At 39.1% G+C, this 23,156-nt stretch overlaps 1 protein-coding gene and 1 pseudogene across 3 annotated transcripts; both read right to left on the bottom strand.

Moving 5' to 3' along the window:
- Nucleotides 1-4,839: 4,839 nt before the first annotated feature.
- On the bottom strand, nt 4,840-13,646 carry LOC149115902 (coagulation factor V-like). Of its 3 annotated transcripts, XM_089286001.1 has the most exons (7): nt 13,185-13,635; nt 11,421-11,450; nt 8,992-9,624; nt 7,939-8,258; nt 6,693-6,831; nt 5,695-5,713; nt 4,840-5,014 (listed from the first exon to the last, which is right to left on the bottom strand). In XM_089286001.1, the coding sequence occupies exons 1-5, from the start codon at nt 13,237-13,239 to the stop codon at nt 6,694-6,696; spliced, it is 1,176 nt and encodes a 391-aa protein (XP_089142127.1). In that variant the 5' UTR covers nt 13,240-13,635; the 3' UTR covers nt 4,840-5,014; nt 5,695-5,713; nt 6,693. The 3 variants fall into 3 exon arrangements, with proteins under 3 accessions (XP_089142127.1, XP_089142128.1, XP_089142126.1); XM_089286002.1 differs by lacking the exon at nt 5,695-5,713 and having other exon boundaries at nt 13,185-13,646; XM_089286000.1 differs by lacking the exon at nt 4,840-5,014 and having other exon boundaries at nt 5,539-5,713; nt 13,185-13,633.
- A 5,879-nt stretch (nt 13,647-19,525) lies between these two features.
- On the bottom strand, nt 19,526-21,662 carry LOC149115901 (uncharacterized; annotated as a pseudogene).
- Nucleotides 21,663-23,156: the final 1,494 nt, after the last annotated feature.

The following is a 23,156-nucleotide window of genomic DNA, read 5'->3' as shown; positions in this document are numbered from 1 at the left end:
CGGTATCCTATGAATGACATTTTCCTCGTTATTTATATATTTGTTTATGTTTTAGCCGGTACAACGAGAGCTAACAGAAATGACTTGAGAGTTAAAAATTGTTCTACCTTCTGCTTGTTGCAGGTCTTTCTTTTCCGTAGTATGTATTTTCCGTGCTCCTTGAATTTTTTGTCCGCCTCGACTTTGCATTTAGTGCACCAGTTTTTCCCAGGTTTGTAGTTTAGAAAAGATTTTCCCACCTGGTCAAAGACCAGTCGGTTTGGGATCGGTATTTTGGCCAGCTATGCCCCCATGACGATGGACATCAACATCGTTTGTCGTTTCGATTCATCTCGTTCCTGTGCTTCAGACAAATCAAGGATCCGGATGGAATCCCTCAGTCCTTGCCAAAATTTTTCCAGCTCGTCTGAGCGAAGTCGAATCACTGCAATTGTCTTTTTCTTCTCCCATTTTTCCTTCTTTTACACATCGTTTGTCGTCCGTTTCCGGCGTCACGCATCGTGTGATTAATAAAAACAAATAAAAATATATTACGCCGTCGGCTTGTAGCATGACACGGGTTTTAAGACTTATAAACTTTTTTGGTAAAGCTCAAAACAAAATGGTAAATCAACAGAATACCGGTAACTTAATCAACTTTGTGTCTGAAAAGTCTTAAGTTTTCCTTTTACCTGCTTTCTTTTCCTTTTACAGATTTCTATGAACTTTTCAATTTTTTTTCGTAAATTTTGCGTGACACCGGTTGTTTCCCATGTTGTCCTTTAAATTTTTGCGCGGGAAATTGGCGCGCGGCTGCCAAAAAATGTACCAATTTGCGCATGCCCGACCGCGGTGTTGATCAGAGCAGCCTTGGTTTCTAAGCCCTCACTACACTGTGGTATGCGGTTGCACGCTCTATGGAAAGGGAAAACAAGGTAAAGGAACACGGTTTGCGGATCTTGAACGGTGTAGCCTAAATTTTTCAAGTTCATCGTTTGAATTTCGTGTTAATCTTCTATATCCTCAACCATCGTCACTCCTTTATGGTTTATTATTATCTCTTTGGTGTTTTTCCATCTTAGTAAGCTGCTTTTTTCAGGTTTCCTTCACTGATTTAAATATAACTTTGTACGCGGCAAAAATGACTCAAAATACTTTGACTGACATTTCATTCACTTTGTCGCGCAACAGTGTTGCTTTGCAAGGTTAAAGGTGTTGCTGTGCGTGTTGCCAACCCTGTTCTACGTTTGGACGACGTTAAATTACTATCGATTTCGCGCAACTTGTGGTGGTAACTTGCACTAGCGCATTATCGCATTTCAACTTACAACGCAACCCTGTAGCGCGGCAAGTTGGGAAGGAAATGTCTCCCGTAATACTTTGCGTTTAGTGACTAATCAAATACTTATGTGCAGTTTTGCATTTGTGTAAACAAGAAACGCATAAATTAGATGAGTTAGAAAACGGGCCGGTGGATGGACGGGCAGACGGACGGGCGGGCGGGCGGGCGGGAAGACGAAACGATGGACGGACGGACAGACCGATGTACGGAAGAACGGACTGATGTATGGAAGGACGAACGGACGGACGGAACGATGTACGGACGGAAGGGTCGATGGACAGACGAACGGACCGATGGATGAACGGACGGACGGACATGGATGGATGAACATTTTTTTCCGACATAAATTTGACAACTAACAGTAAAATAAATTATCATTTACCGATAGATGCTCAACACCACTGTGATGCTCCCAGTTACCGCTTCTTTAACTAACAAACCTTCTCAAGGAATCCTTACATTAAATTTAAATTTAAAAATTATTCAAGCTATCCTACCCAACGTCCGCGCAAAGACAGAGACCATTTTTGTACTAATTCGTTTGATACTAGTTTTTTTTTTTTTTTTCCATGTTCAGGCGCGTTGCCTGCGAATCGATGAGTAAGGGGATGGAATGCAACAAAACGGCACAAAGATGCAAATTTGAAAAACACAAATAACTTAAGAATCGTAACCCCTGTGGTGTTTGAATATTCACAATGAACTCGTACGAATCGCACAATTCTAAAAACAATTAAATTGCTTTTATTTACTGCGTAAACATTTGGAATGAGATCGCTGTCTCATTTTAGACTCTATTAAGATCGAAATTCATTGATCAACACACATACCCCACATTCATACTCGAAATTCACTGTTTTTGAATGAAATATTTATGAACAATTGTGATCGATTTCTTTGTTTGTAATCAAAAGTCTATGCTCGCAATCCCCACGGGTACAAATTAACATAAAGTAGTTATTGGGTCAAATATACAAAAAAAAACAATATTGTAATATCTCGAGTTTGTTCGATGTTCAGCGGATTAGTGCTGGAAGAGTGAATGATGTCTACTGGCCAAGCAGAAACCTTAAACATATCGCTGACGAGTTAAAACCACCGCTTATGGATCGCTTGCAGACTCCGTCGAAGAAGAACCCGCGAGTTCGGAAGACTTCGTCGGTGAACAAGCCATTTTGGGCCCAGAAAGCGACACGAGAGGCTAGGAATGTAATCGACAGCTTTGAGAACTTTATACGAGGCAAGACAAGGCAGCAGATTGCTGGAGCAAGCGTTGCAATTGCTTTAACTCTTATAATATTTCTGTACTCTTTGTATATTGGAAATTATCTTGTTGTGTTGATAGTAATCGCTATCTGGCTAGCAACATGAAAGCGACACCTCATGCACAGTCGAATGGAACACTACGAGGAAACGAGGAACTGTATAACACACTACGGTTTTTATAGCATAGATTGAAGAATTTTAAACACACAGAATTTACAAATGGACTGAAACCATGTTGTTGGTGAGAAAGTGAAAGAAACCTGCAGATATCGACGTCTTGCATGTAATAAGCGAGCTATTTTTTAAAGCAGCAAGCAGTTACAAGGACTAACATGCCGGCAAGGTTAAACTCCTACGGTACTCAGCAAAAATTCGTGCGGGATTTCAATTGTTTATTTCTTTTCAATTCGGCTCTAACATCGTCTATAGAGCAGTGTTTTCATTTTTATTTGTTGCCATTGATCACTCCGTTTTTATGATAATGCATGTGTTTATATTTATGACATGATGGAGAGAATTTGTGAACCATGCGGAACAAGTCGAGCGAAAAATTTGTATTTTGAATCAACTGTTCAAAAATGGATAGACAAGAAACTCGTCTGGAGAAAAAATTATATAGTATTTATTTTTGGTGTAAAGAAGAGGCTGTTCCAGTCACTTCCTTTATAAGTTCCATATTGAATGTAATTTCACACTGGAAAATAATTAGAATACTACACGTTGGGCTATTAGCGGAGACCAGCTTTTGAACTGATATTGATCAATAATCGTACTTTTCGCTTTTCGTGAATACACTTCTGCGACGTCTTGGCCACAAATGGAACAATATTAGGCATTGGAATTTATTAAAGGTCATTACTTTCAATTACAAAGAGAAATAAAAATGTTTTGGACTCACTTTGTTAATGGTGCGACCCACAAGTTGGCTCATTCATGATTGTTAAAAGGAAAGGAGAAATTTTTTTCTCATGATAAACTTAAATTAAGAAAGAAAAAAAAAAAACTTTAATATATTGTCTAACTTGCGGCGAACTCCGACACTGTGGGAGACAAACTCATCGCAGAAGAAACAATATAAAGAATGACAACAAGGGACTTATAGATCCTGTTAAGATCACCTCAACTTTAACACCTGCGAGATTAGAACGAGATTAGGGTGTGCATGACTTGTGACATGCAAATATTCTCCCTTTTCAATTAGAAGTTAAACATTTTATAGAACAGGTGCCAGTGCTAAAGCGAATGTATGGCTTTGAAGTGACAATTGCACGTAGAATTTCTTCGACTTGGACCCAATCAAATATTAACATCGCTTTTAATAAGAAGAAACTTATTATAAGTAGTAATCAGCCGGTTGAAGAGGATATTTCAGGCTCCACCAAGGGATGTGTTCCATTGTATTTTTATACATGTACAAAGGTATAGAGTGGAGGAGAGTAGAGGCGAAAACTGCGGAGAGGGCGGAGGGGCTGGGGGTTAGAAATATTGACTCGGCGTGGGCTTGTTTTCGAATCACTCTTCGTACCCAGTGATCTGAATTCCTAATTGAGCGGTTTTGATGACCTGGGCTCTAGACAAGAGGTAGTCGGTAAGCGTCTTAGTGACGTAGAAAGTGATACTGAAGTAAAGAAAAGCCTGATAACTTGGTTCCAACCTCGCTCCCAGGTAGAGAGGAAACCCTGGAAACGAGGTTGGCTTGGTTTACCTAGCAAAGTAACCATCCACGACAGGAAGTGAAAGCAGCAATTCAGTCAACGCTTTGGTACCGGTGATGCTGTTTGGTGATGCTCTTGTAGCTGTTTGACGTAATTAGCAGTTACTTGGTTACAATATTTCCTGTTGTTTTTATTAAGAATTGAGCTCGTCAAGAAGATAGCTGCAGAGCAGTCGCGCTAGGATGATTCAGAAACTGGAAAAAAATGTAACCTTAACGCTAACCTCGATATATTAAAGTCCGAACTTGGCTCCGAGGTTTAGGAAGAAAAAAACTGAAAACAAAAGAAATCATATCGAGGATGAGGGATGAATACTTAATTTCTTTTGTTTTAATCTCGTAAACCTCGGAGCCAAGTTACTGAGTTTTAATATGTAGCGAAATTGGCACATTTTGGTTCCAAAGATGGATTGCACTGTTACTCACTGGAATACTAATTTTCATCCTGACATACACTTCCACCGGAATTTAAACTTCAGTACTAAACCATCCAACGTAGCAATCATACCGCCCGAAACAAATATAACGCAAAACAGGCTGAGTCAACAACTGGAAATTTTATTCTACTGTCCAGTGATTTCTGCTTAACAAGTATCTGTCAATGAACTTCAACTGATTTGATAAAGGGCTTGATAAGTTTGAGGCTTCAGTGTTTGCTAAATAAGTCCCAACACCATCCAAATCCTGAAGTGACCTGTTCTATCACATGCAATCTGTGTTATGGAGACAAGTAAACAAGTGCATCGATTAACTTGTATGGTGGAATATTTTTACCAACTCCTGGGGCAGTCCATTTAGGACTTTTCACTGTTAAAAGAAAGCGCAACGGAAAAGTTTTTTAATTAGTCAAGGTAATCGTAGCAATGCAAGTGCAATGAAGGATTTACAATCCGATCCGTACAAACCATGTGCTTTATATTCCTAGTCCCTTAAATGAGATGTATTTTACGGACCGAATACGGCCCTAAATTGCATTTACGATTCGTACAAAACCATACGGATTGACAAATCGTTTGACCCCTTCGCTCAGATAACACGTGATTTATATTCAAGTCCCACTAACGAGATGCACTTTTCCGATCGTATACGGACTGAAAACTGTTTTTTTTACGATCTGTCAAACTGTATGGATCGTAAAGTTGTAGTTTCGAACTGTATCAGTTTGTGCATATTGGACATGACTGAAACCATCTAACGTCGCAATCGTGCGGCCCAAAACAAATAACGCAAAATAGGCTGAGTTCAGAATTGGAAATTTTATTCTATTAATTGGTGATCTCTGTTGAACAAGAGTCTATCGACGTCCTTCAGTTTGGTAATGGACATGATTAGCTTAAAGCTGTTATCAATGTTTGCTAAATAAGTCCCAACACCATCCAACTTCTAAACTGACCCTTTTAATCGTATGCCATCTGTGTTATGGAGACATGACAAAAAAATAAAATAAAATATATAAATAAATAAACAAATAAATGAATGGATCGATTCAATTAGAATTAGGATTTTTAACTTAATTAGTTTACTTCCTAGTTCTAGAGTAGTCCAGTTTCTTGTGGTCTCAAAGGAGCTTTCAAAAAGAAACCGCGACGGAAAAGCTTTTTTGTTAGTGTAAAATTTATTGTAAATTAAAAGTTAACGATAAACTTGGCCGCTCTCAGCCAATCACAGTGGAGTAATTTTCTCAGCCATAAAATTGCACTAGCCTTTAGGTGAGTGCAATTTGAAAGAATTGCCAATGTCACGAGAAGTGTAAATTCGTAATTGCTCCAGCTTTCAAATGATTACTCATTAGTCATTGATTTTCAGTGTTCTCCAAACTTGGGTTATCTGAGGTATGTGGTAAAATCTCGTGACTCATAGCATAGTATTTTTGTTTGGCTTCTATACTGTTTAGAATTTTTGCTAGACACACGACCTGAAAAAGCCATGAGCGGGCAACATCGCGAAAACTATGACGTCAAACGGGGAACAATGCACTGTTACCCGCGAAATGTTGGCCGCTGTTGCATGTCATTTGTTGTTTTCCAACGGTTTGACTCATTTGTTTAGCTATATAGCAAATCACTTAACGACTGGTCCCTTGGGGAACAGTGAATTTTGTTTCCCTTGAATTTCAATGTTTCCCGAGACTTCGTCTCCCTAACGTAACCTCAACTAACGTAACCTCCCTTAACCGTAACCCTAACGATATGTCGGGTAAAAACATTCTCGTTTCGTCCCTGAACACTCTATGTGATTCAAAAGTCTGTAATTCGTCCTCAAAGGAGAGACTTCCACACTCCTTTTTCAGACGATTGCCTACTTACTTAGAGTAAAGGTAACGTAAATTCTTCATTCCAAGTAGCTGGATGGGTATTTACCCTACCAACCGTTAGCCGTACAGTTGTTTACCTTAGCAACCATAGATCTCCATCCTCATGGAAATGTGATTTTTATAGGTCCAGGGATGAATCCTGATGTAGCGAGCTGATATGGGCGAACTCAGAACGTTGTATACGATCGTATCTCGGTCTGAATTTGCAGTAAAAATCTGAATACGAATTTAAAAGGACAGAAAGAAGTGTTAGTAGGAAGAAATTTTATTTAATTAGCATCTAATTAAAAAATCTGGGCAACAAAATTTGTACGAAACATTTTCCACTAAGCACTCGTTTACCAACCACCCTCCCATGCGGAAACGCCCTGAAATAATCCATATACTGAACGTAACATAGTTCTGTTAACCGCTCTTAACCAACAGAGCTTGTTTTAGGCTCTCCAAAGACTAGACATTTAGTTGTCGACAACTATTTTTCATCGACAACTAAATGTTATCGACAATGAAAAAACGTAATGTATGAGATGAGTTGTCGACAAACAAATACTAAATTTTTAGTCGTCGACAACTAAGCAGTTTTCCTTTACGAAAAGGGAAGCTGCTTTAATTGTCGACAACTATTATTTGTAGACAACTACGTTTTGACCGTTTTTCCCGTGTGTGGGAATCACTGGTTTAGTTGTGGACAACTATCGAAACATAACACACATTTGAGCATGCTCATTGTGTTTTGAGCATGCGTAGTGAACGCTACTTCCCAAGCTCTAGTTGTCGACAACTAAGTGTTTACTCTGTGGAGGCCCTTAGTGATAACTGCAAGACCAGTTGAACGTGATACAATATGTCGGTTACAGCGACTTTCATCAGAATTGAGCGTACTTCCAGTTGACAATTTTTATCTGCAAAAGCCCTCGTTTAACATATAAACTTTAATTTGATGAAAACCTCAGGCCGTTTCTTCTCACTCAAATTTAAAAACCGGACAGAAATAAAAACTTCCTCCGGTCGAACTACCGAAAAATGTTCCGGAGTCTTCGAACAAAATGTTCGATAAATGCGAAATAAACATCATTCTCCATAACCAGAAGGCAAAAGAGAAGGGCATTTACCTCTATCGATCTTCATGGGTGTTTTTTTTTGTTGTTGTTTATTGTTTGTTTCCCTTTGTTTTGTATGTGGAACAAGCTACAAGCGTCAGGAAGGTCTCAAGATTCTAAAGGAAATCATGGGCAAGGAAAACTAAAGAAAGAACTAAAAACTCAACAACGTATGCCTCAATCAGTAGGTGTGTAGCAAGCTGGTGTAAGAAAGTTCACATACCTTGTCGGCGCCTTGTTCTTGATAATACTGGAACGACGAGCCATCGTTACTGTATTCTACCTTGTAACTGGTCACCCATTGATTATATGCGTTCCTTCCTTGTGTTGCCAGGTATGTCACTTTTTTGCTGCTGCCCAGATCCGCTTGGAGCCACTGATTCTGATCATTGTGTCGTGACGACCAGCCTCCCTGCTTTCCACCCCCTGCTTGAAAGTTCAGTCGCCCTTGTATGGCCGCATGGTTCGCATCCCATTGGGACGAAGCAGAAATCTGAGCATCAGAGATCGCGCGGCTTTCCATTCCAAGGGGAGCCTGACATGCTTTGCAAAAGAAATGGGAGCAAAACAGAGAGTTCCAATGTCAACGAGCTATCGTCTGAACAGTTCGATACCTGGTATGACTTTAACCCTATCCAGACCATGAAACCATGAAACTTGGAGGAATTGGATGATTTATATGACTATCAAAGGCGGTTCAAACCTAACTAACCAAACAACCAACCAATCAACCTCGTTCCCAAGGTCTCTCATCTTACCGCCCCCCTAGAGCGGTAAGGGGGCGGTAAGATGAGAGAACCTGGGAACGAGGTTGCCAAAAAACTGCCTACCTGTATGCCTGCCCTCGATCTGCCTGCCTGCCTACCTAACTTCCTACTAAGCTACCCACTTACTGCCTGCCTGCCTGCCTGCCTGCCTGCCTGCCTGCCTGCCTGCCTGCTTACCTACCTAACTTCCTACTAAGCTACTCACTTACTGCCTGCCTACCTGCCTGGCTACCTGCTCTCCTGCCATCTGCCAGCCTACACGATAGAAAAAAAACAACAACAAAGTTATGTTAGTCCGTCAGGTTTGCTGGCCTTTTGCCCCCTTTTATTGGCAGTAGTCTTGGCCTTTGTTGTTGTTGTTGTTGTTGCTTTTTTTTTCCCAACATTTACATTGATTTTTTACAAATACTCCTAAAGTAATCTAAAATTAATAGTATAAAGAAGCTACAGCTGGCTGGATGGCTCTCAAAAATTGACTGGAACTACTTATTAAACAACAGCATTTTTACCGTCTACTTGGGTCCTGTCGTTTATGGCTTGTATTTGCTCCTGGGTCAAGGCAACATTGTACACCTGCATCTGGGTGATCCTTCCTTTAAAGTACCTGCCATCGCCAATCTTCACTCCCATTCTCACGCTGTCCTGCGTGGCTAGTTGAAGATTCGCGCCAATATTCAACGTTTGAACCACTTTTCCATCCACCCACAATTTTGCATCGCCATTAGCTTGATCATAGGATGCCCCCACAAATTTCCATCCATCCTCTGGTTTTAGATGAGTGTGAAGCAAGGCTTGGGTAAACGAGTAGTCTCGTTTGGTGAAGCGAGCGAAAAGTTGACCAGCCACCACCCACAAATGCACTCCCCAACTTCCACTGTTCCTATAGTTGAAAAGAGGGCCATCTTGACCACCTGGGAACAACCAGCAGAGCATTGTTATCGAGTTCGGCACGTCTAAGCCACCACCGTTCGGAAACTCAATGTGGCTGTTAACAGTTCCAAAGAATTCATACGAGCCATCAGGTTTTCCATCTGGTCCCGGAGCTGTGCTAACTCCACTGGCAACGCCCTCTCCGACCCGGTTGCTGATTTCCTTCGTACCATGAGCGCCATCGAGAGGGTACAAAGCAGCGGGATCTGGAACTGAATCAAGAAGGCAGAGGTAGACGGATTCAGCCAATATGTTTACATCCCTGTTACCACCTAATTCAGGCCATGTGATGATTCATTTGGGAGGTCACAATTATTCTGTTTGTACATCTCCCATGCAATTAGTTGCACGGACTAATCGCACGACTGAAACCTCCCAAATGAATCATCACGTGGGCTGAATTGATATCTCTCTTCTATTGACCAAAACTAGTCAATATTGCTTCTGATCGGAGGAATAGTACGATTAGTCTGAAAAGAAATGCTTATACCATTGCTTTGATGATCACTCTTTACCGTACCTAAATTCGCAATTAGCAAATCATAAGCGTGTCTCCTGTCACTGTCACTTACCTGCTATGGCTAGGATATCATGGTCACATGGCCAAATTTTCGCATGGTAAAATACCGTATTCATGACCATTAGTCTTCACCATTTTGGTATGCTTCGATGGCACATCTGGCCCACCATCGGTATTTTGACTCGCATACGTCTCGCCAAAATACGAACCATGGCTCCACCAATTCAAAATTGGCTGATATGCCGCCGAGGCGGAGTGTTGTGATGGCTTCCACACGCAGAGCGTTATGTGATGCCAAGTTTTAAGCATGAAGACTTTGTCAATTCCGTTGTCTCGTAAAAAATCGCCTAATGACTTGTATCAATTTGCTGTTCATTCATCAGTTTACTTCATATCTTTATTCCAGTCAGCGTATTTTGTGTTGAAGAGAGTTACTCGGTCATAATGTTAGCATTATTTTGACCAAACTGCAGCAAAATAGACCAATTTTGATATATTAAAATTCAACCTAAAACAATAAACCTCAGTACGAGGCTCCCGGGAATAACTACAGAGTTTGTGGGGTTTATTCCCCAGAGCCTCGTGCTGAGGTCTATTGTGTTAGGCTGAATTTTAATATATCGAAATTGGCCTATTCACCAGTTCTCGTTCAGGTTGGCTTGAGGCTGATTACTTCTTTTTTCGTCAAGACGAAGAGATAAGTAAGTCATATAAATGAAATATCATTCATAATATAAATACGATTGTTTTACTGGAAAATACACCACTCGTAAAATTTATACGAAACTACACCCGCGGTCCAAGTGGCTTATTTTCGATATCCACACTAATGAAGAGATTGATGACGCCATTTATAAATTACCACTTTTTCACTGCTGTTTGTAGTCAGCTTGCCTATATGATATTTTAATATTTAATTCAATTCGCAAAATTCATTTCATCTTGCTTTGAGCTACGCAATCCGTTCTACTTTCAAATCAAGCCTATGTAACTTGATCGCTATACCATTACTTTATTATGTATATGTTCACGAAATTATCACTATTTTAGTTAAGTTTTAGTTTTAGTGTTAGTTTACAAAAGCTTTTGCAACACTGTATGTATTTATGGTCATGCATATAAAGCTAGCTGTTGCTGTTTTTGTTCAAGTTGTTGATGATAAAAACAAAATTGCACCTTGATTTGAAGATATAAATTTCATTTTCCCTCGTTAAAAAGAATATTTTGCTCATTTGCTGCGCTCGTTCGTAAAATATTTTATTCATAATATCTTCTTTATATTTGAACTACACGCAGCTGACATGATATTTAAAATACATGAAGTTTGTCAAAGACCATACTAGTTATGTACGAAGGTTACGCACTTGAAGCTATTTTAGAAAACAAAGCAAGCCTCACAGAAGAAAACTCGTTGAACAGGATTTAAGTTATGCTCTTAGCTGTTAGTGTGCCTGATAGTAGTTTTCTGTCGTCTTTCCTTTCTCTTACCTTCCACCGAAATTTCTTGTTCACAGCCATCTGTTCGAGAATGAAGAAAAGAAACACAGATAGTGAGTAACTAGTACTGCGCAAAGAAAACAAGTTGGGTAAGTCATGTTGGTGTAGTATACCCCTATGATGTCTTTAAATCTCCTTCCCTAACTGGGAAATGGGAACTTAAACGAGTATTTTAATCTGATATTTCATCTACGGAAACAATCTGAACTAAAACCCCTCTCTTTTTGATAGTGTTTAGTTATTTGATTTGGGACATTATCTTTCCGAGGAGGTTGTTAAGTTAGACTTAGATTGCATCACTTGCCGAATAATTATTTTCACAGTAACATGGGCTGTGAAAAATATTGTATTTTGATAGCAATTTCAACTTAACGAAATGCTTCATTTAACCAGCTTTCCAAATAATTGTTTGCTAAAAACTAGAATTGGTCGCTTTAATTAATTTCGCTGTAACCGTTTGGAGGCGTGATAGCTTGATAAATTTTACATATATTATGAGCGTGAGCTTAGAAACACATGTCAGAGAAATTATCATTCCAGTGTTAATAACATTACTGAGTTGATATCAACAATTACTTATTCTGGTCTTTTAGGATTTTACTAGCTCCCGGAAAAAATAGGAAAAAAAAAATCATGTACGCAAACGCAGTGCGGTTTAGTTTTTTCGACATGTCCATATCTTATAGAAGCCTGGACAACAAATTTTTGTTTCAAATATGATTCTGGCTCCACACTTCGAATTATCTATTACTTTTGTTTGGGTTTGTGGTTCCTTTTTCTTGATCAAGCTGTCCACCTTAGCGAGAGAAAAGGAGATTTTAATCAACGGTAAACCATTGTGAAAAAGAAAAGAAAATCGAAGCTTTCTCTTATTTTCAGTATCATGGAAACAAACATGTAACGAAGGGAATCTTTGTAAGTTCTTAATGCAGGGTACGTTGTCAAATTGATATCCCGTATACTGTAATGCCCTCAGTTGAAAAAAAAAATATATATATAATATCAAAAAAACTGGAAACAAAAGCCATTAAGTGGCATGAACTTGTACAGACATTATAGTTTTGTGACCAAGTTTGAGGAGACACCTCTTGAATAAAAAACTGTAACTTTGCAAACCATCAGTTACATTGTAAATCAACCTTGCTCTAGTGAGGAATACTCATTATTGTTATAATTATAAATCCTATTCAACATAATTCCCGTTTTGAGGTCTCCTCGATATGAAGACTATTTAAGTTTGCAAAATGATTTGCAGATTGTAACATTAATAAGTCTTTGAGAACAATAACAACTGAGAGAGAATTGATTTCTCATTTGCGACAGGAGTCGTGAAAAGAGAAAAGTGAATCTTGACGCACACGCTTTGGTTCAATTTCCAGAATGCAGTGCCTTCAACTCCCCTTTTCCTTTTATATAAATGTTGCTCATACGAGAGCGACCATGTAACCACTTAGCAATTAGAGCGCTTTTCAATTGAGTGTCGAAAGTAATCAGGCAATTAGTTTGGCTTTGATTTTACTACGCTTCGGACATTAGCCGAATAGTCTAATTGGTAAGTTATTGGTTTTGGTTTGGTTTTACGACACTCAATAGAAAAGCGCTCAACCAATCTTTACCAATTTGTAAACAGCACAATTACGAAAGTGCCTCCTGGCAACTAATGTACAAAAAATGTATAAGGGTTATTCTACAAACTTTGATGAATAAAAGGATGAAAAGTTCATCACTCGGTTTTAAAATGAACGAAGTACTTACCCTGAGCATCCAAACCAACAGCTGTTAAAAGAAGAAAGAAAAATGCCACCCACATGACGAATGTAAAACAGCAGCGCACACTGAAGAAAGTTTCACTAGCGCGAGGAGTGTGGATTTAGTATTAGAGGAGAAGTTAGTTATTCCAGATTATGATGTAATTAACACTGCGATCGATTATACACTCGACTTATGTTTGATATACTCAGCTTTACAAATTTACACTAAAATATGCTCTTTGTTTGCGTCACCTGTAAAGTTTGTATTGTACCGCAAATGGAAATGATTCAATGTTTCAAATCTAAACGAAATCGGCGTAAAGCTGAACTGTCCGAAAGTCCATTTAATGCTGTTTTAAAATTTGTTTTGCACTTAATCTTATTGTTTGACTTAGATTTAGACCAATAATTCTACACAGGCAAAAATCAAAAAAATAAAAAATATAAAACGAATACGGTGAACAATAGGAAACAATCGTTATGCTAAACATAAGCAAGGAGTAAAACACAGCAATTTCTGCCCGACGCAGCCATAAGTGAAAGTGGGGCAAATATTTTACTGTTATTGTTGTGTTAGCTAGGCAAATTTTATAATGCTTACGAAACCAATCACACGTGTTATGGATTCATAATACACAGAAATGTACAATAGCATGGTGACTCGAGACAAAAGAAAATTATAATGAAGACAACAAACTACTAACATAAGTGAAAGTCAGCGCGACATTTTCCGTGTTGAGGGTAAAAATTAGCGTTTTAAAAAGTCTCCATGAATTTGAAACCTAGTGAATTGACGTTGTGACATTGTTTGATCTCATTGAGGACCAAGTTTTTCGACTGTCTTTGATGTTAGAGCTATCTTTTCAGAAAATCAAACAGTGCTAATGGTAAGAAAAAGTGAATTATCATGGAATAAACGTTCCATTTTGATGATCCCGAAACACAGCTGTGTCAACACTGGAACACGGAGCATTCTCCAAGATTTATGATAAAATAGGGCCACCAATGGCGCCTTGACTTAGAAAGATTGCCTTTTAGCCTCCCAATGTATCACTACCAAAACAGAAAATTAAAAAAAAATTAAAAAACAAAACCCGTAACCGAGTGATACAGAGACTAATAACAATATACTTTAACCAATCACTGCGTATACTTTAAAATGAAAATTGGTCGATTTTTCTAACAGCAAGGCGAACATTTTAATATTGGCCACGTTATGAGCTGAACTGCTGCTACATAGATCTCTATTCAATTTTCGTAACAAGAGACAGAGAGAAAGAGAAATACTCATTTTTGGAACACGTATAAATAAAGTAAATAGAGTCTTAAAAAAGATCATCAAATCGTGGCAGACGTGACACCATTTTCTGGTCTTTTTCGTCCTTTTCTTGACTTCTGATGTCTTTGATCTTCGTGGATCTTCATGGTACTATAGGTCCAAACAGTTGTAATACAAATTATAGGAATAAGTCAATTGAAAATAGTTAAACTTTGCAAAGGGACTATAAGCTTCAGTGTTATTTTTGTCCATTTTGTCGACCGATCATTTTTGGCATTGCATCAGACCAAGAGAATATGACACACCATCTATCGTATAAAGGGACTGAACGAATTTCGTCCAAAAGGGCTGAAACAAAATTTTCAATTTTCCAAGGGGTTGTCTTCGGCGTCGCCGCCGTCATTGTTACGATCCCTATATTTGCATCTCGGATGCTGGAAGGTCGACACACTTGTTTAACGTGGGGTCTGTCATCCTGAGTGGCTGCTTGTGCTTTGCTTTTGTTTTATACAAGACCAGTCGAACGCAGATCAGAGTATCGTGTAAAAACCGAAAAAAATGACATAAACTGCAGCTCTTTGCCAAGGTTCTTTTCATTTCAGCAATCAAGTTGTCGAGCGTTTCGATATAGGAAGTTTTTCCCTCCTGCTGAGCAATCTCCTTACGTTACTTCGCCGATGCAATAGCTTTTCATCTTCCCCGTTACCACACGGCAATCGTGAGCATCTTCTTCTTCAGCATAGCTTAAGGCTTTGAATACTTAAAGGCCATCGTCATCAATAACGTCCTTGAACATGGCGAGTTGATACTTCGGGCTTCCCGCTCCAAACCAAGTAATTATTACAGTATTTCTCTTTCCATAGCTTCCAGTTCTCGAGGATCTCGCACTTAATCGACCTCAAATCTAAATATTGCGGAGACAATGATATTTGGTGGAATAACATTGAAAATTGTGATGTTTTTGGGGGCGAGACACCGGAAATTGTTTTCGCTCGTAGGCTTTTGTAACCGGTAGACGTTGGTCGACGAATTTGAACTATGCTTTCGCTGCAACGCGCAATATTAGATGGCAGAGAGAACCTTAAACGAACTTCATCAATAAAGGCTTAATCTGGCTACTGCAATTCAAGATACACAAGGTGAACGCGTATTTTAATAATATAACTGTATATATACAGCATAAATTACAAACCCGTTACAGAACATAAGCGTGCATATAAAGAATGTTTGGCAAATTAGCATTTTATAGTCTTAAATTAAGGTATGTCCGCCATTTTGAATAATCAAATCCTGCTGGTGTCAGAAACTCGTTTGTCCGGTTTGGCTATGACGTCAGTGCCTTCTCATTAGCTCACAACCAAGCCTTTTGTCCCTTCGCTTTATAAGTGCGACACCACCCGGATGGTTGGGCAGCCAGTTAACTCCACCGCAATATACACATCTATATTACAGGGTGTCCGCTGAAAACAGGTTCCTTCAGAATTCGTCTCAAAAGGGTCATTAATATCCGTCATGATCAAAAGACTTTAAAGGGCCAAACAGCATTCTCGTGAGCGGTCGATAACTCTGAAATACCGTATTCCCATAAATAATGACAAGTATATGAGGTAAACCGAAACAAAATATTGCACTTCTGTGACAGCTCAGTTGGTTGGCAAACTTAAATGACCGATCTACTAAAGAGTGAACGAAAAAAAATCATGTATTCCTTTTTGCAGTGTCCGTTTGATACAGGTTTCTAACAATAGAAATGACCATAAAAGTCAAGTTTAAAATGTCCGCGTCCACTTAATAGAAGAGTCCGTTGAACACAGGTACTTTTTACAGTAAATGTGGGAAAAGAAAAATGGGACTTGCACTGCTGTTTGCTTAATAGAAGGTGTCCGCTTAAAAATGGGATCCGCTTAATACCGAAGTTTCACTGTATTCAATGTCGTGAAAGTTCCAATTTAATTGTGACAGTTCATCCTATTTTTAAGTTGCGTAATCTAGGAATAATAGAAATCGGAAGCACGTGCTTGACAGTCTCAATTAGATCAGTGGATGATTACCAGTTAATTAATAATGGTAATAGGACTGAGCTGGAGTCCAATTCGGTCTGTAATCATACGAGTGATTAACAAAATCGGACGACCGCGAAGCGGGAGTCCGATTTGTTAATCACGAGTATGATTACAGACTGAATTGGACGACACGATGTCCTGTTACCAATTAATCATAACAATTACAATTTCCCACAAAAGTAAAAGTTTCATTTGATAAAGAGCTTTTTATTGTCATTTTAAATATCACAATTATAAAATATGGAGAACAGCTCGCAAAATGGCTGTAAAGTCTCTTTCAAAACAGTCACCAGAGACTAAACCTCCACAATTTTACAAAGTCAGTCTCAGTCAGTGGTGACTATAGCGCTTGCAATCAATGTTGTGATTGGTGGATTTAGTGGAGAGGACTTAAAATGATTGGCTAATGTAACTGTCCGATTACAGGTGTCCGATTACAGCCAACTGTCCGATTACACTGTCCGATTACAACTTTGCAGATTAATTAGATCAAAATACAGCAGTTTATGCACCAATCACATTTGAGAAAATTGTAATTGTTATGATTAGCACCAGATTGAAAACGTGTTTCATCTTATTAACAAAAAATGTAAGCTTGCGTGTCACTTAATATTCCGTGTTCGTTTAGAAAAGGTTGTAAGCCAATCAAATTAGCGCCGTGCGTTGGCACTTTAGCTTTAGTACAAGTACATAGTCAGAGCGAGAGAGAAAAAAAGAACCTTGTGATCTTAAATAAACTTGTGAAGTTTGCGAAGAACGGCCCGTTGAGTTGGCATTCGCAACATGCAAATCGATTATTCGCATTCAACGTGTCAATATTTCTTTTAAATCATGAGAAAACCCTGCTAAACCTTCAGTGGAATTCAACACCATTGACCATTTGAGAACAACTCTCAGTTTCATAATTTATTATGTGACAGACTAGCTACCTCATTCTGGCAAACCATATAGTCCACTTTGATACCTTGCAAACGAAAAAATGCATATTACCTAACTCATTAACATTTAGGTTTTTATCTTTCAGGAGCACTTTAAGACCTTTTAACTACCAAATATCGACTTCTAAGAGTAACGGTATAACCAAATGGATTAAAAGCAAGTAAAAGCCCACACACAAACGAACTGCGGACATATTTCTTTTGTATAGCGTCCTTCCCATGCGGTTTCACTTAGTCATTTCTTCTCGTCTCGGCTCAGTTGTGCAGCTAGCCCGTCAATAAACACCAGAATATTTCTCGTGGTATGCTATTTTGAGAGGCTTTGTGTTCGGATAGTCTTCTCGGACGTCTCAAACAATCCATGTTGCGACAACCAACATCATAACTAAATAATTCCTCGTGTACCACGCGAAGGCGAAAATAAGCACATTGTACATCACCGCTACCGTTAAACCAGTGGTACTGTGAGCCGGCTTCTTGGCCTCCCTGTCGCCAGCATCTACCATTCCGTCGTTAAAATTTTGCTTCTACGCTTTTTTGCTTTTCCTGCCGCTGGCCGAAGACAACTGTTCAAGAGATTCAACCATATTCATCTTGAAAGCCTCTTTGAGAGCACAATTTCTGTGCTTTCCAACGTTTCTGAAGCTGCGAGGCTTTGAGTACTTCGATGAATTTTTACGAATTGTCGGGCAGTTAATTGACGCCAGAAGGGATTTTTGAGACTTTTATATTCAGATTTTTAGGCCTCATGGCCATGAAAAATTAACTCGATGTCTCCGTCTGAAAGATAAATTACTTCGATAATGTCGATGGCTCTGCAGTGCGCCAGCAATGCATGAAACATATTTTTTAAAAACTACCGTAAATTCGATTTCTTGCTGTTATATTGTTTACCCGATTTACATTTGCGTGACCTCCTTGCCTTAAAATGTTTATTCCCTAGACCCAAAACTAGTCATCCGTACTGAGTGTCGCCGAGCAAAGCGCATAAATCCAAATTTATATCTCTCCGGATGAACAGATGCAGAAAACAACTTGAAAAAGCTCAGCTTCCAGAGTAAACCGCAACTTTGAATCATCAAAAGTACTCATTTGAACAATCTTTTCGAATTTGCTCAAAACGTTTTTGTTCAGTTGCTGGATTATAAAAAAGAAACGATATTAAAGATATTTTAACGATTCAATCTTTTAAATCGCAGCGCAAGAGAACGTTGATTCGAAAAGAACAGGGAAGAATTAATTACTTTACTTTATCAAAGTTTTTCACAAGAATGTCGGGTTCAGCTCTGTGGTTTTGGCGCGCTCGCCAACCTTAAGTGAACAACGGCTTCTTGATACCAGACCCTTTGTTGATGGAAGCTGTCTCTTGCTGACCAGTAAGAGCGGGGGCACTTAGAAACAACTTTAATATACACTGTCTGTGATTATAAATAAGGTTGCAAGGGAGTTTTTACAATTGCTTGTACAATATCGTATATTTGTATGTATCTGTAATTGTAGTATTTCTATGGGTAAATTACGGTGTAAGTAAAACTAGACATTAAAAGTAAGCCGTGAAATAGGAAATAAATTCATCAGCCTAATCTGAGGCATTCTTACATACACACGCCGGTTGGCGAGTTTCCACTTCAACCCATCCTCAGGGACCCAGGGGCTGCTAGCCGGAACAAAGAAATATTTTCGGGCGAAGGTTTACCTCAAGAGCTGAAGAGCCCCTGGGAACTTATTCTTACCGAACCAGTTCCAGAAGTGGTCGAATTCCGTCCCTCTGATTGGCCAGAAAAAGATTTTTCTGACCAATCAGCGAGGAGGTCTAGCCGGGTAACTCTGTCGCCTTCTTAAAGGAAGTGGTTTTCTTCATCGATCGACCTGCTTGGCCCGTACAACGGGAAGATTCTCGTGGAGAGTTTCAGACAAAAAGATTCATCGAGGGCGAGGAAATCGCAAGCCGTAACATGGGGGCTAGGAAGCAATACTCTTCCATCAATTTTCTCGGCTGTATACAGTTGTATGTTTATTGACAAATTTTCAAGACCCCTTAATTTTAAATGGAGCAAAAGTACATTAAAAGCTTCCCACTAGTATGGTAATAAAGTTTTTACAAGCTGTTTGCTTGTGATGTGTTTTTGTTTGTATTTTTTCATACTTATTACATTTATACAGCTAGGAAATAGTCAAAAAAGTTTATGTCCACCTTATCTTTACTGTCCTGGAAAAAATGCTGATCAAAGAAAATTCGTTGACAAAAATACTTATGATCATTCATGTAGCAGAAAAAATCCTTCCACTCTAACCCAGTCAATCCAAGCTGGCACTGCACCCGAAAATAGTGCTCATGACTTCTTTTTAAAGTTATCTCGTTGGAAACTGGATCAATTTCAAGATACCTGACATTTTTGAAATCTGTCTCTCCCTCTTTCACAACTTTGATTTCACATAAACCAAATGGATTAAGCCCTTCATTTGCTGCTTGAATGTCATACACCTTACGGTCAGGACTATACCCCAACCATGGGCACTTGGGATTGATGACTAACCCACATGGGTATACATTGACCATCCCAGCTTTAGCAACATTGGCATAAACTGCAGCTGCATGTGATTCCATTTCAATCCCCCTCCTCATAGCAGCTGTTACAACATGCCGTGAGGGGTTTATTTGCTTCACCAAGTTTTCAAAGTTTGACATGCGTTTAGCACAAGAACCAAACTTGCTGGCAGTAATTCGCTTTGAGCGCAGAAGCTGCCAAAGGTTACTTGCACTCTGTGTCACAGTCCTCTCTTCCAAATCTATTGCGACTGCTCGAGTAACAGACAGAGCATCCAGTGCAGCATTTTTTTCTTTGTTTAAACACACTTGAACATTGTTCAGAATTCTTTCTCCAGCATCCTCCAATGGTAGCTTGGGGAAGTCACAGGCAAGGAAGTCGTTAATGACATATTCCTGTGAGAGCTTTTGATGGTAGGACAGAGGACTACCTTTAAGAGCATTTCCAAATTTTGTTGGCTTAAGTATTAAATTTGGCATTTCCTCTGCTGTGGGTGCAATGTCAGCTGCTAAGGGCAATGGGTCCAACCCACTAAAATCACTCTTGCAAAGGATTCTGTAGGAAGTAGATGGTGAGAACAAAGTACTTTTGATGAACTTGTTATAGTTAGCATCCATTCTTCGCTTTTTTACAAGTACTGATTGAATTTTTTTTTGTTCCAATGCGTTTCTCCCTTGGTACACTCCAGCGCTGTGGCATACTGATGCATGTTAGGTCATCTGGTAGGGATGCAAGTCCAAACATTTTGCAATGAGCCATGTAGAACAGCAGTCCTATTATGTGATGGCAGGAACCACTTGCACCTGCAACACAGGAACATTTTCCGGTAATTCCCTTGTTCTCCAACTTAACAATTATTTCCAAAATATGCGGAGGCTCATTTTTTCTCATGGATCGAAAGCATTTACCGGTAACTTTGGCTTTCCCTTGCAGATAAGTCACTGAAAGAAATGAAAATTGTTCTTAGATGTGTAGCAAATAGACCCACAGCCATATTAGTGATAATAAAAAGAATAAATTAGTTTGATAGCAAATAAGCTTAATTACTGAATACATAATGCAATGATATCTATTTTATGGGACAATAAACTGTAAATGTAAAGCATGCACTGATATCACAAGATATTGTAAGGTTAATATATGTCGACATAAATAAATGTTCTTTACACACCTTGAATATTGTAGAGATATCCAGGGTCAGCGAAGAATTTGTAAGCTTTGTTTGTGCTTGTACAACCAGAAGAGTTTTTCGCGTAGCTCTCTACTTCAGCAAATGTTAGGTTAGGGAACAGCTGAAAATCTTGTGTCGGATTATCTGTAACACCTCGTTCTGCAACTGAGTATGCCGTGAAATGAACATAAAACAGTACCCTAGCATCTCTCGTAAGGCCTAAATGTTGGTGAATCAAATCGAAACCTGTCATCTCGGAGTAATCGTTTAGTTAATATGCAAATATTCAAATCTTTTCCCGCGCAAAAAAGCAAAACAAAGCCCAAACAACAGATAACGGCTCCTTACCGCTTCATTGCTCGCCATGAGGTCAATGTTACCTTCGTAACTCGTTTTCTCCTTTGTTTTGTTTAAATAACTATTACTTATCAACGATTATGTACATTTTTTAAGTTTTTGCTATTCATGCTGTGATTGCTGTGATCAATACAAGTTTCGTAACATAACCTTTGGAATCATGTAATTATTAGAGACACCACATTTTTATCAGTTTTAGCTACGCCATCCACGTTTTCGCTGTTATTTTATGCTATCGCTGCCATCGCTATCGTGTTAATCTATCGTTTCTACAATTGCTACCCTCGCAGGAGCAAGATCAAAGTAAGTCTTTGCTATATATATTTTAGTTGTAATCGTGTCGTTATAGTTTAAGATTTATGTTCCATCGGTATCCTTGATTTATCTTTTGTATCGTAGCTAGTATTAGCTTACATAAGCCTTTTGTATCGTTTTGCTTTTAGTTCGAACCACACAATCACAATCACAACGACCTCATATCACATGATCTCTATTTTGTTATCCTGATTTCTATATTGTTGATTCATCGCCGCTCCTTCCAATAAACGCTGACGATTGATTTTACTGTAACCTGGTTTCTTTGAATTACAATTTGCGTTCGAGTGGTTCAAGCTCCTGTTATGCCCTAATCTACACGTGGCTTCGCTCCTGGAAAGTCACAGTCAAGAGGTCGTCACGGTACACCCGGTTTCGTGTTTTTCTCTGAACGTCACAAAGAGACCCTACTTACAGTTTCACCAAGGTAAAAAAGTCTCAAAGTCGAGCAGATCGCCAATATTTTGAAAGAGAACCTACAAAGTCGCTTCGCCACGCTACAATTTTCAAGATGGCGGCCGAAACGCTTGCGTCCCAGCATGGCGTTGCTAGGTGATATCCAAGCACGTGACCGGATCCTGCAAAGGGCCTATAGAGTCCTAAAGTGTGACGTCACAAAAAAATTAATATGAGAAATTATGGGATTTGGCGCCATTTTCGAAGAGAGCGTCCTTAAAAAAGGGTCTTTGCCAAAAATTACCTCTTAATTGTAATTCCCAGCCGAAATATAAAGGATGAAAATTTGGTACTGCCCCATATAAATCTCTCTAATTTTGAGTCAGTTCTAAACTGAAGGAACTGATACCAATTTTGAAGGGTTTGCATGGAATGCTATCAAACTTTGACCCCTTATATCTCTATCGGGAATTGCAATTCAGAGCTAATTTTTGGGACGAGGGCATCTTTTAGGATCCTCTATAAGAATATGACATCATATCCCATAATTTCAAAGCTTTTATTTTTGTGACGTCATCACTTTAGGGCTCGAATAGATTCCCTCGCGCCCGCTTTAACAAAAGCAAGTGTAAATCAGCTTCCAGGATCATCAGGTGTAAACCATCGGGCGGTTTCTGTCGGTAGCAGTGTTTCTGATAACTGCAGGAAGTTTTAGACGTTCACAAGGCTTGAAAAGTTCATCCATAAATCCCAGAATGAAGAAGGCGGAGATATGTTGTCGAAAGCGAATGCGAAGATCGAGTTATTCTGAGCAGTTCATTCTGAAGCATTAGTTGGTTTGAACTATTTTGAAGCACTTTCTGTCTTTTCTATATGCGTTGACGTTTCGCCACAAAAGACGGAAAAAC

This window comes from Orbicella faveolata, unplaced genomic scaffold (genome assembly GCF_042242905.1).
Source record: "Orbicella faveolata isolate gen_17 unplaced genomic scaffold, um_ofav_v1 contig_13, whole genome shotgun sequence".
Taxonomy (NCBI): Eukaryota; Metazoa; Cnidaria; class Anthozoa; order Scleractinia; family Merulinidae; genus Orbicella; species Orbicella faveolata.
The sequence above is the reverse complement of the archived record's forward strand: the minus strand, read 5'-3'. Positions and strand labels throughout refer to the sequence as shown.